At 44.5% G+C, this 19,478-nt stretch overlaps 1 protein-coding gene across 2 annotated transcripts in view; it reads right to left on the minus strand.

The window, feature by feature from the left end:
• Positions 1-13,205: 13,205 nt before the first annotated feature.
• LOC137677111 (zinc finger protein 366-like) overlaps positions 13,206-19,478 on the minus strand; it is a 48,198-nt gene continuing 41,925 nt past the window's right edge. For both annotated transcript variants that reach the window (XM_068424301.1, XM_068424300.1), the window contains 2 exons: positions 16,056-16,230; positions 13,206-14,038 (listed from right to left, as the gene is read on the minus strand). In XM_068424301.1, coding sequence (XP_068280402.1) covers positions 13,473-14,038; positions 16,056-16,230 — 741 coding nt within the window. In that variant the 3' untranslated portion in view covers positions 13,206-13,472. The remainder of the gene's footprint in view (positions 14,039-16,055; positions 16,231-19,478) is intronic.

The raw sequence follows: 19,478 nt of genomic DNA on the forward strand, positions 1-19,478 counted from the left end.
CCAATACAGAGTTATAAAAATGTGACTGTGATAGCTTTCTGGTAACTTTCCAAGAATATGTTTTATAGGACACAGGACAGGATAAACTTCTTTCTAATAGTATCATAAAGTATTTTATCCTTTGAGCTGCTGAGCACATGGCACCTGTCTTTGCCTTCACAGACTGGAGGCTGTCCAGCAGTCAGGAGAACTCAGGTTCAAAAGGAGATGGCTGAGTCCTGGTGGCCAGACTCAAAATAGCTCAGATCCAAGTACAACTTCACTTTCTCAGTAAATACATCGTATTTCTTTACCCTCAAATTTTATTAACCCAACTTTTGACTTTTCATACACCTACTCTGTTCTGTACAGTGTCTTGCAGAATTCTCCCTGCTGCCCTTTACAGCAGAAAAGCCTCTAATTTAACAAACCATGTGCCTTCACTTGCAGATACAGTGTGGAGCTGGGAGAAGGCAGAAATTTGGACTACCTTGCAAAAATAAACATGGATTTAGGGAAAGTATCCAAAATCAATGAGTGTGGATACTGATTAGGGTCATACAAATGTTGGGGAGGCTTTAAAAAAACAGGCCTAAATTGGGAATAATAGACTGTGGAGTTTAGTCAGATCTTTTCCAACACCACTTCTACAAAGATTTGTTTTCTCACATACATGTAGCCCTTGTGTCAAATGAAGTCCATGATTTAATCATCAGCTTAATTGTCTTCTGAGATAAGACTTGTCCCATACCTTTTATGAGACAGATATGTCTGCTGAAATAGAGAACGCTATCACAATAAAGGCAATTCTCTTCCCCTTTTGGATTACCATAATTAATAGAAATGGATTTGGAAACAAGTAAACAATTGTTCATGAAAATGATCTGGAACGACTGTAAACAAGAAGTGGACCAGATCAGGTTTTTTTCTTCCTACATTAGTAGGATAGTACTTAGGAGCTCAGTGTCTTTTCACTTCTCCCTGGGAAATTACCTTCATCTGCTGATATCAGGCTTCAGTATAAAGCCTCTTCTTTCCAATAACAAATGCTTTTTTTCTCAGCAAACGCTTGGTAAAGTAAAACTGAGAACCTTGGTAACTCTTCCTAGGGCATAAATCAGAGCTCACTAATGCTTATGGAAAGACTTTCAATGAACACAGGAAATCACACAGGAGGGTGAAGTACCTTTAACTTGTGATCATTCAATAAACCTGCAGAAGTAACACCTGGAGGGAGACCTATCTCTAGAGAAGATGGAGTCTGCAGCTCCTAACTACCCCATCTGACTTCTCTCTGCTCCTTGGCACTTGCATTTTTGGCTGCATAATGCCCCAGCTCCAGCCAAAGGAGAGCAGGGTTACCCTCACAGCCCAGGGCTCTAGTTAGGGCACTCCATTAAGAGGCTAGAGATGGGGGTCCAAATCCCTCAGGGGGGAGGAGGGAAATAAATCAGTCTCCCACTTCATGGCTGTTATATTTTACACTGAATTTGATGCTGTTAGTGTATATACCATTTCATATAAATATTCTTACAGGACTGGGTCACCATTTGGGCATAGATATACCGAGTTTCCAGACCTTGCCCAGACTTCAACACTGACAAGACCAGATTGGCCAGGATAATGACATCAGGAGTACATACAGTAGCAGAACTTCAAATTTGGAAAGCTTAACTGGTACCAGCAGACCAGGGGGAAATTCAATTTGATCCTGCCCTCACTACTTATTACGATCAACAATGGGTTGGCAAGCTCAGTTAATTACTCAATTAAACAATAGTGGTAATTCATTCTCAGTAACTGTCCTAATTCATAGAATAATTTGGGTGGAAAGGGACCTTTAAAGGTCATCTACAGGCAACTACAGGCTGGTCAGCCTCACCTCCATCCCTGGAAAGGGGATGGAACAGCTCAGTCTGCATGCTATCTCTAAGCATGTGGAGGAAAAGAAGGTTATCAGGAGTAGTCAACATGGATTCACCAAGGGGAAATCATGCTTGACCAATCTGATGGCCTTCTATGAGGACATGACTGGCTGGGTAGATGAGGGGAGAGCAGTGGATGTTGTCTACCTTGACTTCAGCAAGGCTTTTGACACTGTCTCCCACAACATCCTCATAGGGAAGCTCAGGGGGTGTGGCTTAGGTGAGTGCACAGTGAGGTGGATCGAGAACTGGCTGAATGGCAGAGCCCAGAGGGTTGTGATCAGCGGTGCTGAGTCTAGTTGGAGGCCTGTGGCTAGTGGTGTTCCCCAGGGGTCAGTACTGGGTCCAGTCCTGTTCAACTTATTCTGGACAAAGGGACAGAGTGTACCCTCAGCAAGTTTACTGATGACACAGAACTGGGAGGAGTGTTCAATACGCCAGAAGGCTGTGCTGCCATTCAGTGAGACCTGGACAGGCTGGAGAGTTGGGCAGAGAGGACCCTCATGAAGTTCAACAAAGGCAAGTGTAGGGTCCTGCACCTAGGGAGGAATAACCCCATGTACCAGTACAGGCTGGGGGTTGACCTGCTGGAAAGCAGCTCTGCAGAGAAGGACCTGGGAATCCAGGTGGACAAGTTCACCATGAGCCAACAATGTGCCCTTGTGGCCAGGAAGGCCAATGGTATCCTGGGGTGCATTAAGAAGAGTGTGGCCAGCAGGTCAAAGGGAAGTTATCCTCCCCCTCTGCACTGCCCTAGTGAGGCCACACCTGGAGTACTGTGTCCAGTTCTGGGCCCTCCAGTTCAAGAAAGACAAGGAACTACTGGAGAGAGTCCAACAGAGGGGTACAAAGATGATCAGAGGACTGGAGCATCTCTCTTATGAGGAAAGGCTGAGGGAGCTGGGTCTGTTTAGCCTGGAGAAGACTGAGAGGGGATCTTATCAATGCTTACAAATACCTTAAGGGTATGTGTCAAGAGGATGGGGCCAGACTCTTCTCAGCGGTGCCCAGTGACAGGACAAGGGGGAATGGGCACAAACTGAAACAAGGGAAGTTCTATCTGAATATGAGGAAAAACTTCTTTACTTTGAGGGTGACAGAGCACTGGAACAGGCTGCCCAGGGAGGTTGTGGAGTCTCCTTCTCTAGAGATATTCAAAACCCACCTGGACACAACCCTGTGCAACGTGCTCTGGGTGGCCCTGCTTTGGCAGGGGGTTGGACTAGATGATCTCCAGAGGTGCCTTTCAACCTTAACTATTCTGCAATTCTGTTATCTAGTCCAACCCCATCTGCAATGAGCAGACATCTTCAACTAGCTCAGGTTGCTCAGAGCCCCATCCAAGCTAACATTGAATGTTTCCAGGGTGGATCTCTACACTTAGTCCATATCCAGGGGTTAAACTATAACCAGCTGTTCTATCACCCAATGACCCCTTCCCAGCTGAGAAAGGGAATCAGGAAAAGGAAAGGAGACCCATAGGTTAAAATAGAAAAAGATTTAATAAAATGACAAAACTAAGATTAATACTAAGTAGATACAGTTATACTCACCCAACAAATGCTGGATGTCAGACACTGTGCAACACTCACAAGAAAGAGAAGAGTAGGCCTCAGGAGCATAATGACAGGTAAGCCCCTCCAACAACAGCAACCACTGGATAGAAACCCTATCCTTACCAAACTTCACAATTTATAGTGAGCCTGACGTTTATGGTATAGAATACACCTGTGGGCCAGCCTGGGTCAGCTGTCCTGGCTTTTGCTCGTCACAGCTTAAGCACCTGGCTAACTCAAAACTGCTGATGGCCTTGATCACCATGGAAAGCTGCATACCATGGCTGGCTAGGAACTAAAACAAACTGTCTTATCACCTTTGTTCCTGCTGTATTGGGTGCTGCAGTCTTCTCAAAAATGCAGCTTTTCTGAATAGAAAATTGATTCTATGATTCTATCCCAGCGAAAGCAGGACAATGGGGCATCTACCACCTCTCTGGGCAACCTGTGCCAGTGTTTCACCACCCTCATCGTAAGGATCTTTCTTATAAACCCCCTTTAAGTACTGAAAAGCTGCAATAAGATACTTTTTTTCCCCACAGCATTGCAAGAAAAAGGTAGACTCAGATTAGGAAGGAGGAAAAAAGAAAATGAGTGTCCCAAGGTCCAGGACACAGGCAATGTCTCTACAGGACTTCTGGGCCTCTATTCAAAGCAAAATAAGGCAGCTAATCCTTCGAAAATGGGAAATAACTTGGTTATGAGAGCAAATTTCTATAAAGCATTTTCAAAGCTATTAAAAAACAAAGGCTGTTACTGTCTGTTCCCAAAATGGTGCCAATGTAAATAGTGTGAAAATAGCTTCTGTTTGAAAAGCAAGGTGCTTCACAATGAAGGTTGTTATTTCACTTTTAATTTTTCCCTTGGAGCCTCTTTATAAGTGTCTTAGACCCAGCTGCATTATGTTCTGCAGTAGGGAGGACTATCATCTAATCCTTTTGCTTGGGTCACTTGGCACTGCCTCCTTATCTCAGTAATAGTTTTGTTTTCAGTTCCTCTGACTGGTCACTTACAGTTTTAGATGAGTTCTTTGCTATTCTAACATGAATTAGCTGCGGGTGCTTGTGAATTAGCTTAGTGTGACTACGTGACCAGGCACAGTGTCAAGGCCTCATTGTAATGAAATATTCTCCACTTTCTAGGAAGAATGCAAGAAAAGGGATTTACATTACGAATTATTCCCAAATAGCATTGCCATTCTGGGGAACTCTACTCCTTTCTACCTGGCTGTGGTTGTTGACAGTTGCTTTTGCTCCAATGAGAAGTGAGATTGTAGAAGTGAATAAATTGGCTGCAGTGAAGGTGTGGTTGAAAGTGTTTGGGTTAACCATTCAGACACCAGAATGTTTGCAGTGAGTTCCTTTCCTGAGGAAACCTCTGACACTTTCCCTTATGAGGTCTGTAAGGGAATTCTGGACTGCATACTTCCAGTAGACATCATTTTTTGTGGTTATGATGTTATCTGCTGGGAGTTGAGCTCTGATGAAAATGTCTCCTTTGTTCCATTTGCCTGGAATGCTCTTGATATGTAACCATTCGTCTCTTTCTTGATAAGGATTGTCTAGCTGTCCTGTAACACTTTCCAATTTATAGACAACAGGGCTATACAAGGGCTGCATGCCTTTCTGCTCTACCCACTGCAGAAGTGAAGTGACTTGCTAAGTTCAACTCATCTGCATGACCACCATTATAGAAATTGCAACCAGGTTCGACTTTTATTATAGGAACTTCTATGGCTGCAAAGGTGGAGTGGACTGATCTTGAATGGTGCACAGCTGGGAACTACATCACCTTGAGAAAGACATTTCTGAGAGTCAGCAGCTCCCAGCTCTTGGCTGTATACGTTCTAAAATAGGAGCTTTTGTCAGCCAGAGGCAATATATTGCCAAGAAGATAACTGAAGGACTTGTTCCCATTTCTAAAACACAGGCTCTTAGACTGAATTCATGATGAAGTTCTATTGTTGGGGATTGGCTGCATGACAAAGGTCATGGCTCATTGGAACAACTGTACGAGCAGAGCAGATTCTGAGGCGAGCAAGACTAGGCCTCAGGCCCTGGCCGAAACTGCAATTCATGCTGATGATAGCAGAACGGCAAGGATACTGAGACCTTGACAGGGATCGTAAACAACTAACTAAAGGGGGAGTGAGAGCCGTGAGAATGAGAAAGAAGCACAGCTGGCTAACCGCAAGTAGGAGGGATATGCAAAAGTAACTTGTAGAGCTTCAGCCAATCAATAGTTGACTAGTAGGCATAATTAAAATCCACTGTATAAATAGATGCTGTCTGGGCTAATAAAGTGACGCATGCTTTATCACTCATAATGAGTTGTCTGCGTGTTGTTCCTCCGCTGCTCGCATTCTACCTGATCATTTCCCTTCTAGACTGAGAAAGAATGCAGTTGTATGCATTATTCCTGAAAGTTTTCCAATTCTTCTGCTTGACCACAATGTTTTCCTTGAAAGATGGCTGCTTTTTCAAGAGGAGTTATCTTGCAGTGGAAGCAAGGAAGTTGAATGTATATGATAAAACAGTTAATCACTGAAAAAAACCCATGGCTATGTACCTCTGAATTACACTTTATTTTAAGACACAGAATCATAGAATAGTTTGGGTTGGAAGGGACCTTTAAAGGTCATCTAGTTCCAACACCCCTGCCATGGGCAGGGACATCTTCAACTAGATCGGGTTGCTTAGAGCCCTGTCCAACCTGACCTTGAATGTTTCCAGGGATGGGGCATCTACATCATCTCTGGGCAACCTGTGCCAGTGGTTCACCACCCTCATCATAAAGAATTTCTTCCTTACATCTAGTCTGAATCTACCCTCTTTTAGTTTAAAACCATTACCCCTTGTCCTATCACTACAGGCCCTGCTAAAAAGTTTGTCCCCATCTTTCTTATAAACCCCCTTTAAGTACTGAAAGGCTCCAAAAAGGTCTGCCCAGAGCCTTCTCTTCTCCAGGCTGAACAACCCCAACTCTCTCAGCCTTTCCTCATAGGAGAGGTGTTCCATCTCTCTGATCATTTTTGTGGCCCTCCTCTGGACCTGCTCCAACAGGTCCATGTCTTTCCCGTGCTGAGGCCTCCAGAGCTGGACGCAGTACTCCAGGTGGGGTCCCACCAAAGTGGAAGCAGAGGGGCAGAATCACCTCCCTCGACCTGCTGTCCACGCTTCTTCTGATGCAGTCCAGGATACGGTTCGCTTTCTGGGCTGCGAGGGCACGTTGCCGGCTCATGTCCAGCTTTTCATCCACCAGTACCCCCAAGTCCTTCTCCTCAGGGCTGTTCTCAATCCCTTCATCTCCCAGCCTGTATGGATATCAGGGATTGCCCCGGCCCAGGTGCAGGACATTGCACTTGGCCTTGTTGAACCTCATGAGGTTCCCATGGGCCCACTTCCTGAGCTTGTCCAGGTCCCTCAGGTGTGTCAACTGCACCACTCAGCTTAGTATTGTCTGCAAATTTGCTGAGGGTGCACTCTATCCCACTATGTCATTGATGAAGATATTAAACAGTAGTGGTCCCAATACAGACCCCTGAGCGACACCACTTATCACCGATCTCCATCTGGACATTGAGCCGTTGACCACTACCATCTCTGGATGTGGCCATCCAGCCAATTCCTCATCCACCAAACAGTCCACACATCAAATCCATATCTCTCCAATTTAGAGAGAAGGATGTTGTGGGGACTGTGTCAAATGCCTTACAGAAGTCCAGCTAGATGACATCCGTAGCTCTTCCCTTGTCCACTGATGTAGTCACTCCATCATAGAAGGCCACTAGGTTGGTCAGGCAGCACTTGCCCTTGGTGAAGCCATGCTGGCTGTCTCAAATCCCCTCCCTGTCCTCCATGTGCCTTAACATAGCTTCTAGGAGGATCTGTTCCATGATCTTCCCAGGCACAGAGGGGAGGCTGACAGGTCAGTAGTCTCCCATGGGTCCTCCTTTCTACCCTTTTTAAAAATGGGTGCGAGGTTTCTCTTTTTCCAGTCACCAGGGATGTCACCTGACTGTCATGACTTTTCAAATGTCATGGAGAGTGGCTTGGCAGCTACATCAGGCAACTATAGGCCTGTCAGCCTGACCTCGGTGCCAGGCAAGGTGATGGAACAGATCATCCTGAGTGCCATTACACAGCCCATGCAGGACAATCGGGGCATCGGGGCCAGCCAACATGGATTCATGAAAGGCAGGTCCTGCTCGACCAACCTGGTCTCCTTCTATGACCAAGTGACCCGCTTAGTAGATGAGGGCAGGGCTGTGGATGTAGTCTATCTAGACTTCAGTAAGGCATTCGACACTGTCTCCTACAGCATCCTCCTAGACAAACTGGCTGCCCGGGGCTTGGATGGGTGGACTCTTTGATGGGTTAAAAACTGGCTGGATGGCCGAGCCCAGAGAGTGGTGGTGAATGGGGCAAAGTCCAACTGGCGGCCGGTCACTAGCGGTGTTCCCCAGGGCTCAGTTCTGGGGCCGGTGCTGTTCAATATCTTTAGAGGTGATCTAGACGTAGGGATTGAGTGCACCCTCAGTAAATTTGCAGATGACACCAAGCTGGGTGGGAGTGTCGATCTGCTGGAGGGTAGGAAGGCCCTACAGAGGGATCTGGACAGGTTGGATAGATGGGCCGAGACCAACGGCATGAGGTTCAACAAGAACAAGTGCCGGGTCTTACACTTCGGCCACAACAACCCCATGCAGCGCTACAGGCTGGGGGAAGAGTGGTTAGAAAGCGGCCCGGCGGAAAGAGACCTGGGGGTGCTGCTCGACAGACGGCTAAACATGAGCCAGCAGTGTGCCCAGGTAGCCAAGAAGGCCAATGGCATCCTGGCCTCTATTAGGAATAGTGTAGCCAGCCGGTCTAGGGAAGTGATCGTCCCTCTGTACTCGGCACTGGTGAGGCCGCACCTTGAATCCTGTGTCCAGTTCTGGGCCCCGCACTTCAAGAAAGATGTTGAGGTGTTGGAGCGAGTCCAGAGGAGGGCGACCAAGCTGGTGAAGGGTCTGGAGCGTCTGACCTACGAGGAACGGCTGAGGGAGCTGGGGTTGTTTAGCCTGGAGAAGAGGAGGCTCCGAGGTGACCTTATTGCAGTCTACAACTACCTGAAGGGAGGTTGTAGTGAAGTGGGAGTTGGCCTCTTCTCCCGGGCAACTAGCGATAGGACAAGAGGGCACAGCCTCAAGCTTCGCCAGGGGAGGTTCAGGTTGGACATCAGGAAGAATTTCTTTACAGAAAGGGTCATTAGCCATTGGAAGTGGCTGCCCAGGGAGGTGGTGGAGTCACCATCTCTGGATGTGTTTAAGAAAAGACTGGACATGGCACTTAGTGCCCTGGTCTAGTTGCCATGGTGGTGTAGGGGCAACGGTTGGACTCGATGATCCCTGAGGTCTCTTCCAACCTGGTTGATTCTGTGATTCTGTGATCAGCCAATTCCCTCAGGACTCTGTGATGCATCTCGTCAGGCCCCATAGACTTATGCATGTTCAGGTTCCTCAGGTGGTCACGAACCTGATCTTCTCTTACAGTGGGAGGGACTTTGCTCCCCCAGTCCCTGCCTTGCGGTCCATCCACTCGAGAGGTGTGGGAAGAGAGGTTGCCAGTGAAGACTGAGGCAAAACAGTTGTTGAGTACCTCAGCCTTCTCCTCGTCCATTTTCACCAGTTTGTGAGTCATATTCATTGGGGAGGTACACTTCCTTTGACCTTCCTCTTCTGGCTGACATACCTATAGAAGCCCTTATTATTCTTTGCGTCCCTTGCCAAGTTCAGCTTCAGCCCCGCCTTGGCCTTCCTGACCCCATCCCTACACAACCGGGCAGCGTCCCTATACTCTTCTCAGGGTACCTGTCCCTGCTTCCACTGCCTGTGCGTTTCCTTCTTGCCCTTCAGTTTGACCAGCAGGTCTTGACTCAGCCATGCTGGTCTCTTGCCTTCCTTTCCTGATTTCTTACACCTGGGGATCAAGAGCTCTTGCACTCTATGGAAAGCGTCCTTAAAGATCTGCCAGCTCTGTTCTGCTCCCTTGTCCCTGAGGGCAGTTTCTCAGGGGGTCCTATTGACTAACTCCTTGAACAGCTGGAAGTTTACTTTCCTAAAATTCAGGGTCCTGACTTTACTCTTCGCCTGACCCATATCCCTCAGGACTAAAAATTCCACCAGTGCATGATCACTGCAGCCCAGGCTGCCTCCAGTCTTGATGTCTCTGATTAGCTCACTTGCGTTGGTGACCATCAGGTCCAGTGTTGCATCCCCACTGGTAGGGCTGTCTATTACCTGGCCTAAGAAGTTATCCTCGATGCACTCCAGGAGTCTCCTGGATTGCCTACAGCTTGCTGTGCTACTTTTCCAGCAGATGTCGGGGTGGTTGAAGTCCCCCCAGCAGGACGAGAGCCTGTGAGCACGATGCCTCCTGTAGCTGGAGTAAGAAGGCTTCATCAATAGGCTCCTCTTGATCGGGTGGCCTGTAGTAGACACCAACCACAAGGTTCCCTTTGTTGCCTCGGTCTCTAATTCTTACCCATAAGCTTTCAACCTGACGTGGCTATTCTTCAGAGACAGCTCTTCACCCTCTATCCATTTCTTGATGTAGAGGGCAATCCCTCCACCCCTCCTTCCTCGACTGTCCCTTCTGAACAGCCTGTAGCCATCGATAGCCGCACTCCAGTCATGGGATTCATCCCACCATGTTTCAGTAATGGCAACTATGTCGTTCTCTCCCTGACATCATCCACATTGTACTGAAACCATTATGGAAAATCTGGGGTGTAGTTGAGAACAAGATTTAGGATTTGGCTGTTATGAAGTGATGCCAATAAGACAAATTTCTTCCTTTTCTTAAGGGGTGTCTTGGTTTCACTGGGATATGGTTTCAGTTTGTGGCCAGCCATGGTGATCAAGGCCATTAGCAGTTAAATCCAGGGCAGCTGCCCCAGGCTGGCCCACAGGTGTGTTCTATAGCATTAACAATCAAGTTCACTATAAAAGGGAGGGCTTGCTAAAAAGAGGTGGGGATGTTTCTGCTCTCCTCTCTTCTGGCTTCTCCTTTTACTCATTACAAATGATTGGTATTTCTGGACAACTTGCTACAACTCTGTAGCTGGGCACACTGCTGGCTCATAACACCCCCAGGTCCTTTTCCACCAGGCTGCTTTCCAGCCACTCTTCCCCAAGCCTGTAAGCATTGCATGGGGTGGTTGTGACCCAAGTGCAGGACCGGACACTTGGCCTTGTTGAACCTCATATAGTTGGCCTCGGCCCATTGATCCAGCCTGTTGAGATCCCTCTGCAGAGCCTTCCTACCCTCAAGCAGATCAACGCTCCTGCCCAACTTGGTGTCGTCTGTGAACTTACTGAGGGTGCACTCGATCCCCTCATCCAGATCATTGATAAAGATATTAAAGAGAACCGGCCTCAATTCTGAGCCCTGGGGAACACCACTTGTGACCGGCCACCAGCTGGATTTAACTCCATTCACCACAACTCTTTGGGCTCGGCCATCCAGCCAGTTTTTTAGCCAGCGAAGCGTATGCCCATCCAAGCTGTGAACAGTCAGTTTCTCCAGGAGAATGCTGTGGGAAACAGTGTCAAAGTCTACTAAAGTCCAGGTATACAATATCCACAGCCTTTCCCAAAGGACCAAGATTTTGCTTTCTGTGTTTATTTTGCTTTTAGTTCTTTGTTTCACACAGTTAAAAACTCATCGTGAAACTGAAGGTTGCTGAAGTGGTTGGTATCATGTGTTCCAGTAAGACATGCTATGTCCTACAAGAACTGAAAGAAGAGGATTTCATCCAGAAATTGACAGAATTAGGAAAAATGTATCTGCTACTGAATACTCCTCTTGGTGTCCAGTTCCTTAAAATGAATTACCAGATAATGCTTTCCTAGTCCTTTTGGAAAGTGAACAAATTTGGTTTCAGCTAAATTTTGAGCAACTTCTTACTGAAAAAGCTGCTTGGCTGAAAAGACTAATTAATCCCTACTAACCTCTATTACTCATTTGCAATTAAGCTGTCTCAGTAGTGACTTAGTCATTTCCCTCTGAACAGAAGTTCAATAGGAAACACAGCAAAAGAATTAGAGATGTCAGTGCCATTCCTAGGACACCATTGTGTTTATCCCATTGATACCCAAACAAGAGTAGAAAAAAATAAGAAGCATGGGCAATGAGATAGAGTTAAAAATGATTCTTAAGGCAAGTTACTGGGGCATTGGGAGGAAACTAATTTTGATATGTCTGCACTGAATGGGGCAAAGTCCAACTGGCGGCCGGTCACTAGCGGGGTTCCCCAGGGCTCAGTTCTGGGGCCGGTGCTGTTCAATATCTTTAGAGGTGATCTAGACATAGGGATTGAGTGCACCCTCAGTAAATTTGCAGATGACACCAAGCTGGGTGGCAGTGTCGATCTGCTGGAGGGTAGGAAGGCCCTACAGAGGGATTTGGACAGGTTAGATAGATGGGCCGAGACCAATGGCATGAGGTTCAACAAGAACAAGTGCCGGGTCTTACACTTGGGCCGCAACAACCCCATGCAGCGCTACAGGCTGGGGGAAGAGTGGTTAGAAAGCGGCCCGGCGGAAAGAGACCTGGGGGTGCTGATCGACAGCTGGTTAAACATGAGCCAGCAGTGTGCCCAGGTGGCCAAGAAGGCCAATGGCACCCTGGCCTCTATTAGGAATAGTGTAGCCAGCCGGTCTAGGGAAGCGATCGTCCCTCTGTACTCGGCACTGGTGAGGCCGCACCTTGAATCCTGTGTCCAGTTCTGGGCCCCGCACTTCAAGAAAGATGTTGAGGTGTTGGAGCGAGTCCAGAGGAGGGCGACCAAGCTGGTGAAGGGTCTGACCTATGAGGAATGCCTGAGGGAGCTCAGGTTGTTTAGCCTGGAGAAGAGGAGGCTCAGAGGTGACCTTATTGCAGTCTACAACTACCTGAAGGGAGGTTGTAGTGAAGTGGGAGTTGGCCTCTTCTCCCGGGCAACTAGCGATAGGACAAGAGGACACAGCCTCAAGCTTCACCAGGGGAGGTTCAGGTTGGACATTAGGAAGAATTTCTTTTCAGAAAGGGTTATTAGACCTTGGAATGGGCTGCCCAGGGAGGTGGTGGAGTCACCATCTCTGGAGGTGTTTAAGAAAAGACTGGACATGGCACTTAGTGCCATGGTCTAGTTGACATGGTGGTGTCAGGGCAATGGTTGGACTCGATGATCCCAGAGGTCTCTTCCAACCTGATTGATTCTGGGGTTTTGTAATTACAGCAAGACTTGCAAATGCTACACGCTGCTGCTGCTGCTTAAATGTATTGGTCTGAGCAGAACAAAATGTCAGTGCCGTCCATGCTATTTCACTTGAAAAATTGCTGAATACTCCCATACTGACTGAAACATAGCAAAACATGAACATTCCTTGTGCAAGAGGAAAAGCTTCTGTGACCATAACAAATTCCAGTCCTTTAAAAGCCTTGCAGAGTTGCACTTCACTATCTCACAAGACATTAGCATTTCTTCTTAATTTGTTTCCCATTTTTCATTGTAAGTGGTTGAACTAATACAGTAACTTCAGTAAATGAAAGTATTTGGATTTTGTTAATTCTGAGTGACAGCACTTTCATGCACGCCATATTTAACAGTACTCTTGCTTATACTGTGAAATACTTAGCATTTTCAGATTTTTTGAGACCTATGGTTAGAAATGTGCATATATATTTAGTCAGATAATAAATCAAACACTAAAGTATGTTGCTTTTTGATAACTAGAAAATTGTGTATAAGTCTCTACCACCCCAGATAAAGGAAAATAAACTTCTGTACCCACCCCATTGTCTGCTTTGACATCAATTGGATAACTATTAAAATGTTAGTGTTCAATATATATTGCATTTCTTGGTGACCTTGGACTGGTTTATTCTTTTAATGTACGTGTTTTACCTTAAATTATTTTAATTCATTTGGCTTGCTTATTTCTAAAGATTACTACAAAATTCCAGGCTTTGGTAAATTACAGTTCATGCTAAAAACTATCTGGTTCCAATTTTCCAGCTGTTTTAAAAAGTCCATTTAAGTGCCTATAAGCATTGTTTTTCTTTTCCATTTTTCTTTCCAGTAATTCTTTCAAACTCTTGTTCCTGTGTTTGAAATACAAGTAATCAGAGAGAGAATGGCCAAGTCTAGCTTTTTCAAAGGATCTAAAGCTGAGGTGGTTTTTGTTGTTTGCAAGGTCTCTCTCTCCTTGGCTCTCCTGCTTGTCTGAATTTCCTATTCTCTTCTCCAGTCCTCCCTCACTTAGCATTTCTTCCTTCTCATTGCAGTCCTTCATTATGCACTCAGGTTTGCCAGGCAGATCTTGAGCCACATACAGCTTGTTGTTGTTATGATGGTGCATGCCAGGGCTGTAATGCTCTTTCTCGTAGCAGTTGTCTTCCTCTTCTTCCTGGCATGGGCTTCCCTTGGCACACTCACCATCTGAGTGAAATGAAATTCCCTTCCCTTGGCTTTTCTGTGAAAGATCAAAGGGTTCTTCCTGTTCCAAGCTTCTCAAGACATTTGTCCGGGAAAGAGAAATTCTTCTTCCAAAACCTTGTAGTGGTTTGATGGGGGAGAAAAGGAACAATTTATATATAGCAAATTTTACTATGTGATACTTGGTTAAAAAAACGTGAGATGACCTTCTATTTAATATTTTACCTTTGTCTTCCACCCAGCTATCTTCAAATACTTTACTGTTTACATCTCATGGCATCTCCTTTGAGATGCTGTTAAAAGAAATACTATCGTATCTACTTCACAGCCAGGTCAGGACACACAAAACATTGTGCTGTACATGCCAGACACTTGATGAGAGAGCTAGGAATAAAAGTGAAGTGTCCTGGCCTCTTGTAAACTATTTTTGCCAGTAAACCTACCCACTTCCTCCTTCCTATTTTTTTTTTTTTAAATGAACAGTTTGATTATGGCATGTGACGTTTTAGATCGAAGTCCCATGTTTTGTCCATTTTTTTCCAGAGGAGTGGAAGAGATTAAAAACATGTTAACATATTTGTTCTATGGACCCTCTGATTCAAAGTTACTACTTTAAAAATGAAAACACAATCGTGTCTCGTCAGTCTACAACCTCTGCTCATTTATCCTCTCTCATCTAGTGCCACTGAAAAGCTATATGCACTAGATAGTGCTTCAGCTTGAAGAAATCATTATAATCAAATGATGATTTTGAGTTGTGCAGGATAAATCTAAGTGTGGTCCTGGATCTAGTTTGTCTTAATATTTGTCAGAGCATCTCCTTTCTGTTCCTCTTGCTGGAAACCCAGATGTTACCCAGGAGGCATCTGTAGACTTAAATGTGCTCTGACCATCAGGATGCACAGAAGAAGATTCAGACACTGCAGGCATAGTCCATCTTAATTAAAAGAAAGATGACAGTACGGGGGTGAGGATCTCACCCAATAGCAAAAATCTATGAGAGCCACTACTTTACTTGCTTAGTTTGGTTTTTTTTTTCCTTCAGTAATTGAATCCAGTTTCTGCAGGATTTATGCAGCCTCACTAGATACAGCTGCTACTTTGCAACAGGTTGTATTTGTTAAAATGGTTCATGAGCAGGTGGCAGCCCTCACAAATTGTCTTATGTCTGATAAGCCTCAAGGGCTGAAGAATCTCTGTACACTGAAAAGCACTTAGGCTGTCTTCAATTACAAGCATTTGTGTAACTAGCACGGTGCTGTAGGAGATTTACAGTAAAAAAAAAAAAGCCATTTATATTATTATCTGTTAGGATCTTTGTAAATTTTTTGCTTCTGTCAGCTTTGAATGTATTTACAATTTATCCCCATGTTTAAAACCGTGGTGATATACCTCAAACATGAGAAAAAAACTATAAACTCCTAACCAGATGTGTCTGGGGGAAAATGTCTGCTTGTTCATGGCTGCTAGGCTGTGGTCTGTCAGCATCTGGGAATCAACTCCCCTCCAAACTGTAAAATTTATTAAAAAAATAATGGGACTACACCCTCAGTCAGGAAGATCAATGCAATTTCAGTCATGTCCTCCAATCATTCCCCTGGCCAACTACATGTGCCACCAGCTCACTCCTGTTTGTGTCTCAGGGGTACCCACATGCTGGGAGAAGCTCTGCAGTGCTGTAGATATTGCACCTTCCCCACGCTAATGGGCAGCCCTGGGCTTAAGTATGAGAATGTTTGGTATGGCTTGATAAATCCTCTGCTCTAACACTACTGACTATATTTTCCCTAACACTTAACAACAGCAACTTAGTGCACTAAAATTATTTCCTTTGTGCTCACAAGTACTGTCTCATTTTGTCTCCATCTACTGCTCCATCTCAGTCTGTACCTCTGTGTCATCAGATATCTAGTCTGAAAGGTCTCTGAGACAAGGGTCACTACCTTGGGGATATCTGAACTATAGCATCGGAGTAATATAGATAGTTAATAACAACCTCCCAGGCTTATGGGATGCAATCTCTTCCAATCGCATTGGATCTATGGTACGAGATTGTAGATTTGTGGTACAAAGACCATTTGGGTTTACTGATATGCACCGTCAAACCTCTCAGAGAATAACTGAAAAATATTACCTTGAGAATGAAATCCTCTTTCCATGACGCTGTGTTTGACTTTCATGTGCCTGGTTAGGTTCCCCTTCAAGGTGAATTTGCTGGGACAATAGAGGCACTTGAAAGGCTTACTGTCTGAGTGCAAGTGCATGTGTCCCATTAAATTGTGCAGTCTGTTAAATTCCTTTCCACACAGCTGTCAAAAACAGTAAAAATGAAAATTATTTGTTCGTAGGGGTACTTCCAAGGAGAACATTTTAAAAGGAAATAGAACCTACCCTTCTCACCTTGAACCCTGGCAGCTTCTGGCTGCAATTTGTTTTTCAAAGATACAGGCAAAAACCTACAGACAAGAATATGCGGTTGAGTTTGATCTATCTAGGGCCTTCTGCACTGCTGCCATTTTTAAAAAATTTGGTGACTAGGAGAGACACACAGTCAAGGATTCCCCAAAATCAGGGAATATTGTTGTAAGGAGGGGAGAAGCTTAAGTACATAACCTGAAAGGCTCTTAACTTGAATGAAATTCAAAGTATAACTTTCTGCCCTGGTGAACCATTTCATTTATAGTTTATAAATCTAGCCTTTAATCAAGAACAATGCCAGGCAGAGATGGAAATACAAGATAAAACCAATGAAGGATTTCTGTGAAAGTCAAGGAAAATATTACTTCTCCTTAAGTGGAAATGAAATGGCTGTACATTTTGCTTAAAGCTAGAAAAAGAAATTCCTTTTTTTTTCTGGCTCCTCCATTTTTCTCTGATCCTCTTATCTTCTGTTTACCAGCCTCTGTGTTTCAGTGTCTCTGGTAAGTAAGCTGGAATTTAAACAGTCATGGGGCTGCAAGAATGACTCAGCTTTCCCTGAAGCGTGTTCCTGACAGCTTGAGCCATTGATGTGCAGGTTCCCATTTGATGAAAAAATAATGGGTTTTTTCATTGTTGTTGTTTATCTCGATGGGTCCTTTTGTAGTCTGGTCCCTTATAAATCAAACATACTCTCACGTCCAAAGAGCAATAAAGCTGGTGAAGGGTCTGGAGCACAAGTGTGATGAGGAGCTGCTGAGGGAACTGGGGTTGTTTAATCTGGAGAAAAGGAGGCTCAAGGGAGACCTTATCGCTCTCTACAACTACCTGAAAGGAGGTTGTAGCAAGGAGGGTGTTGGTCTCTTCTCCCAAGTAGCAAGTGATAGGATGAGAGGAAACAGCCTCAAGTTGTGCCAGGGGAGGTTTAGATTTAGGAAAAATTTCTTCACTGAAAGGGTTATCAAGCACTGGAACAGGCTGCCCAGGGAAGTGGTGGAGTCACCATCCCTGGGGGTATTTAAAAGATGTGTAGATGTGGTGCTTAGGGACATGGTTTAGTGGTGGACTTGGCAGTATTCGGTTAATGGTTGGACTTGATGATCTTAAAGGTCTTTTCTAACTGAAACGATTCTATGATTCAAGACATAAGAGTTTGACGTCACTATTACAAGCTTCTAGTCTTACTTATCTTCTGGTCTTTCCCTATCAGGATTTATAATTTTGTTCACATTTGAGGGGCTATTTCCATCCTCTGCAAACTTCTGTGTTTGCTTTCTACTTAAGCTCTTTTTCTGGAGTGTTTTTAGACAAATACTTTTACCATCAGATTTTTTTTTAAATGATCTTTATTACTATATGAGCCAGAATCACTATTACAGAGTAACTGAATCTTATATCAAGCATACTCATCTGGAAGAAAAATGATTAAAAAGCAATTACTGTGATTCCACCAAATTTTTGGTCCAATTTGACTTCTGATTTAATTTTTTTTGGTAGTACAGAAGGTCTGCTACAGTACTTCTTGATTCAAATTCACAAAGCCATCACCTGGAATATCTGGATGAAATGTAGGTAGTGGAATGATCCTTGGTGAAGTAGTACTGTATCCTTTGCTTTTTAAACCATCTCTGGAGGGAAAATGGAAGCAGTTCACTAATATAAAAATTTGCAGTGGTATTGTTTTTAAATAACAACTAGAGCTGAGTCAATGTTGCAAAATAAGTCTGGAAATATTCACTTGCTTTAAAAAAAATATTTACTTCAGCTGCATTAGTTCTCTTCTGTGATTTGCTCTCTGTGTTTTTGCTAAAATGAACATTCTAGCAAATAAAGTTATCAGCAAAGTGAAAAAAAGAAAAAGGAATAGCCACTGAAAATGAGTTATTAATTTGTAAAAGTAAGATATCAGATTCCAAGGGTCATCCATCCACTTAGGAAAGAGGACTGTCTCTCTTTTGCATTCAAAGAAAGCTAATCTGCCAGATGACTTATATTCAGTGAAATGAATGCACCAAAAAACATTCTGAAAGTGCTGGGAGGAAACAAAGAGGAGAAGCAGCACTGATGAGCGCAGAAAATTCACAAGGAAGAACACCAGCTGAATATATCTTGACAGCTGCTGGAACGATCTATGATGTGGCAATATTTCTCTGGCTATAAGAATGCCAATAATAATACCTCTCTAATACCTCTTAGCAGAAGGCTTCTGGTTAACTGCTTGGCTGACCTGTGTTCTCAACAACTTTTGCTTTCTGATAGCTAGGTCTTTATTTCTCTATCTAAACTGGTAATCAAGGAAAATCAGGTTGAACAGGTGAATGGCTAGAGTACTTCATGCAAATCTATATCAGGTATTGAGTAGTAAAATGGGTCTGGTATGAGCATTTTTTTTCTGTCAAGGCAACATTTATTTCTTTTTCTTCATAATGAAAAGAGAGGGGATTTCCTAAAGAATAGTTCCTTACAGCATAAAAGTTTTGTGTCTCTGAATAAAGGGGGTACGTTTTCCATTTCCCAAAGTCATGCAGAGTCTTAGGGATGTATAATGGGTTCCTGTCCTGAAATCTCCTCCGGGAACATGAGGAAAAGGTACCAGAGTGGAGAGGCGTGGCAGGAAAATGAAAGAAATCACAGAATCATCTTGGTTGGAAAGGACCTTTAAGATCATCGAGTCCAACCATTAACTTAACAATACCAAGTCAACCACTAAACAATATCCCTGAACAATATCCCTAAGCACTACATCTACTCGTCTTTTAAATACCTCCAGGGATGGTGACTCCCCCACTTCCCTGGGCAGCCTGTTCCAATGCTTTACAACCCTTTCAGTGAAGAAATTTTTCCTAATATCCAATCTAAACCTCCCCTGGTGCAACTTGAGGCCATTTCCTCTCATTCTATCACTTGTTACCTGGGAGAAGATACTAACACCCTCCTCGCTACAACCTCCTTTCAGGTAGTTGTAGAGAGCGGTAAGGTCTCCCTTGAGCCTCCTTTTCTCCAGACTAAACCACCCCAGTTCCCTCAGCCACTCCTCATAAGACTTGTGCTCTAGACCCTTCACCAGCTTCGTTGCCCTTCTTTGGACTCTCTCCAGCACTTCAATGTCTTTCTTGTAGTGAGGGGCCCAAAACTGAAC

This window comes from Nyctibius grandis (genome assembly GCF_013368605.1).
Source record: "Nyctibius grandis isolate bNycGra1 chromosome W unlocalized genomic scaffold, bNycGra1.pri SUPER_W_unloc_1, whole genome shotgun sequence".
NCBI lineage: Eukaryota > Metazoa > Chordata > Aves > Nyctibiiformes > Nyctibiidae > Nyctibius > Nyctibius grandis.